Here is a 7,087-nt window from a genome sequence, read left to right on the forward strand (position 1 = left end):
TAACCATGCCCTGGAGTGAGGCCTGGGGAGGGTGATGTCTTGTTCACAGGCCAAAGCCCCTGGTGCCAGTCGAACCAGTCTATATGTATCTTGTCGACTTGGAGAAGACATTGTTTAACAAAAAAAAAGAAAGACAACAAGAAACAAACAAACAAAAAACGACTATTATAGAAAGTCCCTATTTGGTCACTGTTCAAACCACAGTGAGGACTTGGTTACAATGCTGGCAGTAAGTCTATTTCAAATTTTTATGCACAGGCTTCCATTGTGGTGGCTTCAGGATTTTGTCTGTGCTTTTTTGCAGTTGATGTGGTTCTGTTGGCTTTATCATGTGGTGGCCTATAGTTCACACTGGAGCAGTTTAGACACCAAAAGGTACTAGCTTAAGTGGTTTGGGCATCTGACTAGGATACCTCCTGAGCAAGCCTTTTGGGTATGTTCTACTGGGAGGAGGCACTGAGATAAACCCAAGACACACTACAGACATTAGGTCTCTCAGCTGGGCTGTAAATGCCTTGGTTTTCCCCCAGAGGAGGTGGCTGGGGAGAGAGCAATTTGGTCCTGGCCCTAGTTGGTTGCACTGTCCTTACAGAGATATATTTTTAGACAACTGAAAAACACCCTACATTCTGATCTGAAATATATGAAATTATACCATAAGTTATGGGCTGCATTATCAAGTACTACTCAGTTTCTTAATGAGAAAACATCTGAATGACATACTAATTATGTGAATTTACTTTTGGGCAAGAATAATCATTTGTTTTCTCACAATAAGTGGATGTGAGTCTCCTAATTATGAAAGCAATAATTTGTGCATTTTATATATATCCAAGAAAGTTACACTGTAGGCGGTCAAGCTCAAGACATCATACACAGAGTTTAATGTTAAAGGCTAAACTTTGGTGTCAAATGTAATACATGCTATGCTTAATAAAGGGATATGTATCATCGGTTTTTATCAGCCAAGCCTGTTGAACACATAATTAACAAGATTTGTATTATTTTTCATATTCTGAAAATGACTTGAAAAGCACTCCTCTACATACGGCCTTTGTTAGGTTGCAAAACATAGAGACATTTGAATTGACATTTTAAAATTTCTAGATTTCAAAATCTGCAGGACATTTGAATGTTATTTTAAATCACTTTGATGATAGAATAATAATTGGTTATTGGTAGCACTTGCTGGGAAGCTATAACTCAAGTAATGTTGAGTCACTAAATACAGTGTTAGTAGTTCAGTTGCCACATCATTTAGAACTATCTTCTGGCAAGACACTAAATCCCAATTTGCTTCTGTTGGCAAGCCAGTGCCTATAGCTCTCAGTGGTATGTGAGAATAAGAAACATTGAAAAGCAATTTGTTTAACAGCTATGATTTAAAAGTGCCAAATGAAAGAGCAGTCTTTTTTTCTTAAAAGAAAAATATATACTGATATGTACAAGACAACAACTGGGTGTAAAAGGTATTTCTCTTGAACAATTTTCTATAAAACATGAAAACTTGTAAACCTTTAACCCCAAAACACATGTACAGAACCGAGAATCATATCTGCAAGTTTCGTATCACAGTTTCCGCAGTAAATGGGACAGTGAGATAAATGATATCTCTCTCTCTCTCCACACACACACACACACACACACACACACACACACACACACACACACACACACACGATATTTGTGATGTGTGATGTGTGATGTGTGTGTGTGTGTGTGTGTGTGAAGAGAGAAAGAGAGAGAGAGAGAGAGAGAGAGAGAGAGAGAGAGAGAGATATGTATTTGGCACCTGTTGTTGCTGGTAGTAGAAGTGTGTTCATCTACATTGTAGCTGAATAATATAAGGGTCATAGTTAGCCAATGCTTCCTTATTCAAATTCACACCATACAATCTATGTAAATGTTCAATTGCCTGTACCAAAAACTGGGTTTGATCTGACAAAAAGTTCTGATTTGCAGCTTTACATAGTTAAGAAACTTTACATAGTTACGAAAAATGCCACAATTACTGTGGTACAGAGGTAGCAGTAAGGTGAAGGTGGCAGCTATAAATAAATATGCTCAACTTAACGTATAAGTTGTAATTTGCACCAGCCAGTTCATTGAGTCCTGCTATGCTGTTTTTAATATCATCGTTCACTGTGACAGCAGGTTCCTTGCATAAAATTCAAAATGCAAGGCCAATTTTAGGACATTAATTCTTAAGAATAACTTAAGTTGCTGGTAGTGGAGAGAGTGGAAGAGTGATGGAACATTAACAAGACACGTGACTGTACTGTAGTAATTTGACAGTTAGATGCCTGTGATTATGTCCAACAGCCCCCCAAAAAGACTGTTACCTGAATATACAGCAGCTTCAAGAAAACTACTCAACATCTGTGCTGTGCTGCATACTGATGGAAGCCTTTGGAGAGTGTTTGGAAGGAGGAAAAGTGAATCTGAGGTTCAACTGAAGTCACAGTGTATGTGTTCCTCAATGCATGGTTACTGGCAGCTGGACTTCCTGTAGTGAACAGTCTTTGTGCTTCTGGTCTATAAGATCACACTTCCACAGAGGTGATCTGGTTCATCTGGGCCCTCATTGACTGGATGCTGTTCAGGATCTTCTTCTGGTGACCAGCCAATGTCACTCCCACTCGGAGGATATCCCTGAAGATAAATCATACGCCATCATTACACCCAGCTATACCACAGGAGTAACAGTTGACATTTCAGAAGGCATTCTGGCTTGTGGATACTGACAACCAAATCTAAATGACAACTTTTGTGTATATTATAAAATTGTACAAAGTTGGTTAAAAAAGTTCAGGCACTTAGTCCATAATCGATCATGAAATTTACCAGTCTTCCTTTAAATCTGCAACACTTTAAGCAACAGTTACTTTCAAATTTCTCAGTGCAAGTCCACTTGCGCTTGTGTCTCTGTGACACACATTTGGTCTCCTCTAGCATGTAAAAAAACCTCTTCAACTTAATTTTTCATTTCGGGAACATGGATAACTAGTATGGTAACTAGTATGATAAGTAGTATGATAACTAGTATGGCAGCAGCCTCCCTACAGTAAGGGAGGCTGCTGGTGTGGCCAAAAAAACTCTGGGCTTTGAAAGCTCTTATGTGCTGTTGCACAATGGCACACACAGGTAGTTCAGGTAATCTCCTACCATAGACACCTCAGGACATTATAGTTGAACAGCAGAGCATTCTGACAATGGGTGACAAATTTAAAGCACACAAACGTGTAAATGTTCAAAGTAAATAAATATATAAATAAAAATACAGGCAGCTGCCCGTGCTACCCTTCAGCTTCATAGTAGAAATACCTGTTGTATAAATGAGAAAATCCTAGGTGATTTTCAGGAAAGTTGAACCCTGACTTAACCTTGAGGTCAATATCATTAAGATTCAGACTCATCTGATACACCTAAGGTATTACATCACCTCATTTTTGAGTTATTGTATTCACAAACTTGGGTATGTGGGGCAGGCAGGCAGGCAGGCAGCAGAGCAATGCTTTTACAATTGAGGGATACAAATAAAATAAAAAGATAAGTTCAGTCCTGCTCATGTTGCTGACCTGTGAGATCCAAGTCTTACCCCTGAAAGTTTGGACAGCCTAATAGACATGCTCATGTTTGATTTCTTTGGAAGTTTAAGGCCCATGGTCCATGAGGGGCGATTGTGGCTCAAGAGGGAGTTCGCCTTGTAATCGGAAGGTTGCCGGTTCGAGCCCTGGCTTGGACAGTCTCGGGCGTTGTGTCCTTGGGCAGTCCTTGGCGGTGGCGCCAGTGTCTGGCAGCCTCGCCTCTGTCAGTGCGCCCCAGGGTGGCTGTGGCTACAATGTAGCTTGCCATCACCTGTGTGTGAATGGGTGGATGACTGGATGTGTAAAGCGCTTTGGGGTCCTTAGGGACTAGTAAAACGCTATACAAAATACAGGCCATTTAACATGGTGGCAAATATTAAGTGCTTATTTTAATTTTTGTTGGCAAAGCCTCATAATTTTATTACCATATCTTTAATTATTATTATTATATATCAGTTTAGAATCCTCACTCTTACTTTTATGTCTTTATAAAGAGAGGCCTCCACTTATATCAACGAGCTTCTTCAGCCTTACTCTCCAAACCGTCATGTCATACCATTATGGGGATCCTTCGCGATCCACATAATGGTATGACATCATAGAACAACTGCCTGAATACCTGCTTCTCCACAACATGGAAGCTCATCTCAACCAAGCTGAGTAGACACATGAGTCAATATGTAAGGACACCTGAGAAAGGTATTGGAAATAACACCACAGAGCCAAAGCGACAGCTCCTGGTTGGCAGAGCAGTACACAAGGATTCTTAGACCAGTACCAACATGAGCAGTGCCAAGTTTGACTACAAACACCATCAAGGCATGGAGACATCAGTAGGTCCCTGACTGCACGCTGTTGTATCTGGCACAAAGAGATTAGCAACAGATTCTTTAAGTCCCAACTTTTCTGAACCATTTTTCCTTTGCGGCAGGGCATATTTTCCCGCTGAAAGAGGCCATAGCCATTAGGGAATACTGTTTCCGTGAATACGTTTCTGTTTCTTTATGATTACATTAAAGCAATTACTAACAGTTAAACACTGAAATGACAGGTGAGATACTATTTTTCAACTATTAATGAGTCCACAGTAACTTAACGAGTAACAACATTTATAATGTAGTTTCACTGGTCTGGCCCATTTAAGATCACTTAAGATCAAAGTAGGGTGTACAGTTTGTGTACATGGTCTGCAACAATGCTTAGGTAGGTAGTAGGTAGTAATATCCACATAGATGGCAAGGTCCAAGGTTTCCCTCACTCAAATCCTTACACTTCCCCATTGTTGCCGCATTCTAACTCATCAGCTAGTGTGTGCACGTGAGACCTCTGTTTTTGATATAAGAAAAGTATCTAACATACTCCATGGTCATTTGAGACACCACATCAAAGCTGGTGAAGCCTTCACTGGTGAAATTCTCCTTGTACTGGCCCATTTTTATGGCATCCAGCCACTCATCGATGGTGCTGAAAGAGGAGAAATCTGGAGTGCTGCGATCAAGCAGAGCTAAATGAACACTAAATGGTGGATAGAAAAAAGACAAAAGAACTAGAAGTTAAAAAGATGATTGGGTGTCAGCAACTCTCAGCGTGAAATAATTGTTCTTCCTGTCATACCTTGATGACAATGGTGTCATGGCCTTCAGGCTGTTGGGATTGCGGATCATCTTATCCAGTGTGCTGACAATCTGGCTGAATTTGGGTCGGTTGTTGCGATCTTTCTGCCAGCAGTCAAGCATTAGCTGATGTAGTGCACTAGGACAATCCATAGGGGGTGGCAACCTGTAGTCCTGCTCTATGGCATTGATTACCTAAAACAATTTGCATGAAAACTCATGGTTAAAACAAAAGTCTTGGAATAAGGTGCAAAATGTAAATAAAAACTGAATGCATTCAGATCATAATTCTGATTGCAAAAAGCTGACAAACAGGACAGGATTTAAAAAGAAAAAAGAAATGACTTGCAAATCTGATAAACTGATATATTATTCTCATAGCAAATGTTTAAACTGAGAAAATGTACTATTTTAAGAAAAAGAGCCATTTGGAATCTCAAATAAGTTGGGACATGGACATGCTTAACACTGTGTAGTATGAGGTTGCCACGGAGGTCACCACCTTTATGGACAGAGTAAATCATTACAGACCTCCAAACTTCACGTGGCCTTCAGATTAGCTCAACAACAGTGCATAGAGAGCTTCATGGGTTTGAAAACAGCATCGGATCCAGAGGCCTACAGCACCACCACCACCAGACTCTAGAGTAGTGGAGATGTGTTTTCTGGAGTGACAAATCACGTGTCTCCATCTGGCAATCTGATGGATGCCTCTGGTTTGAGCAATTGCCATGAGAACAGTACTTATCTAACTGTATTGTGTCAAAGCTTAAAATTTGGTGGCGGAGCGATGGGGTTGTTTTTCAGGAGTAAGTAGTGTGCATCAAGGTTTATTTAGTTCGTTCACATTTCTCATTTCTCTGCGACGTGCTGATTTCAGGGTACAATTTCAGTCACAAAAGATTTTCTCTGACTGACTACAGAAGCAATAATGGGCCGTTATCACATTCTTTTGGCAGTAAATTGAAACTACTTAACTGAAACTGCTAAGCCCAAGGGAACAACTACCACTACCTGGCAGTTTATCATTGTTTATCTTAAACACAAATACCAGTAATTTTAAAGGGCTTTACTCACATCTTGATTACTCATGTCCCAGTAGGGCCTCTCTCCATATGACATCACCTCCCACATGACTATGCCATAGCTCCAGCAGTCACTTGAGGAGGTGAACTTCCTGTACTGAATGGCCTCTGGTGCTGTCCACCTGATGGGAATCTTTCCCCCCTAAGAAGAAGAAGAAGTTCATTTATGACAGAATTTATAATACAATTTGAAGTATTATAAATGAAATGTACTGAATGACGGTCTCCATAGTCACTGATAAGGACTCACCAGAGCACTGGTGTAAGTGGGGTCTGAAGTATCCTCTTCAAGGAAACGTGACAGGCCAAAGTCAGACACTTTGCACACTAGGTTGCTGTTGACCAAGATGTTCCTCGCTGCCAGGTCTCGATGGACATAGTTCATGTCACACAAGTATTTCATTCCTGCTGCAATGCCGCGCAACATTCCCACCAGCTGTATCACTGTGAACTGGCCATCATTTTGCTTTCAAGAAAACAACATCAAATTAGTGTAAATTAATGTAAATTCACTCCACAAAAATCACATGTGCTGACTCTCCAAACATCACAGGTTGTTATAAAACTAATTGGAAAAAAACACTGGACTCGTTTGGATAAATGTCTGAGCATTATGTCTCAACCACTCTGCCTGCTTCCATGTGCAGCCTTTTTCAGATATTAAACTGTACAAATTCTCTTGAAAAAGAGAGTACCAGGGTACCAGGTTCTACAGGGAGTGCAGAATTATTAGGCAAGTTGTATTTTTGAGGAATAATTTTATTATTGAACAACAACCATGTTCTCAATGAACCCAAAAAAA

General features: G+C 40.2%; 1 protein-coding gene across 2 annotated transcripts in view; it reads right to left on the minus strand.

The window, feature by feature from the left end:
• Window positions 1–1,737: 1,737 nt before the first annotated feature.
• The window catches only part of LOC102201399 (ephrin type-B receptor 2-like), a 102,772-nt gene continuing 97,422 nt past the window's right edge, over window positions 1,738–7,087 (minus strand). For both annotated transcript variants that reach the window (XM_013915718.1, XM_005752297.2), the window contains 5 exons: window positions 6,536–6,751; window positions 6,278–6,427; window positions 5,202–5,395; window positions 4,947–5,102; window positions 1,738–2,652 (listed from right to left, as the gene is read on the minus strand). In XM_013915718.1, coding sequence (XP_013771172.1) covers window positions 2,544–2,652; window positions 4,947–5,102; window positions 5,202–5,395; window positions 6,278–6,427; window positions 6,536–6,751 — 825 coding nt within the window. In that variant the 3' untranslated portion in view covers window positions 1,738–2,543. The remainder of the gene's footprint in view (window positions 2,653–4,946; window positions 5,103–5,201; window positions 5,396–6,277; window positions 6,428–6,535; window positions 6,752–7,087) is intronic.

Source organism: Pundamilia nyererei, unplaced genomic scaffold (assembly GCF_000239375.1).
Source record: "Pundamilia nyererei isolate P.nyererei 1_Seehausen unplaced genomic scaffold, PunNye1.0 scaffold00352, whole genome shotgun sequence".
In the NCBI taxonomy this organism is placed as follows: Eukaryota; Metazoa; Chordata; class Actinopteri; order Cichliformes; family Cichlidae; genus Pundamilia; species Pundamilia nyererei.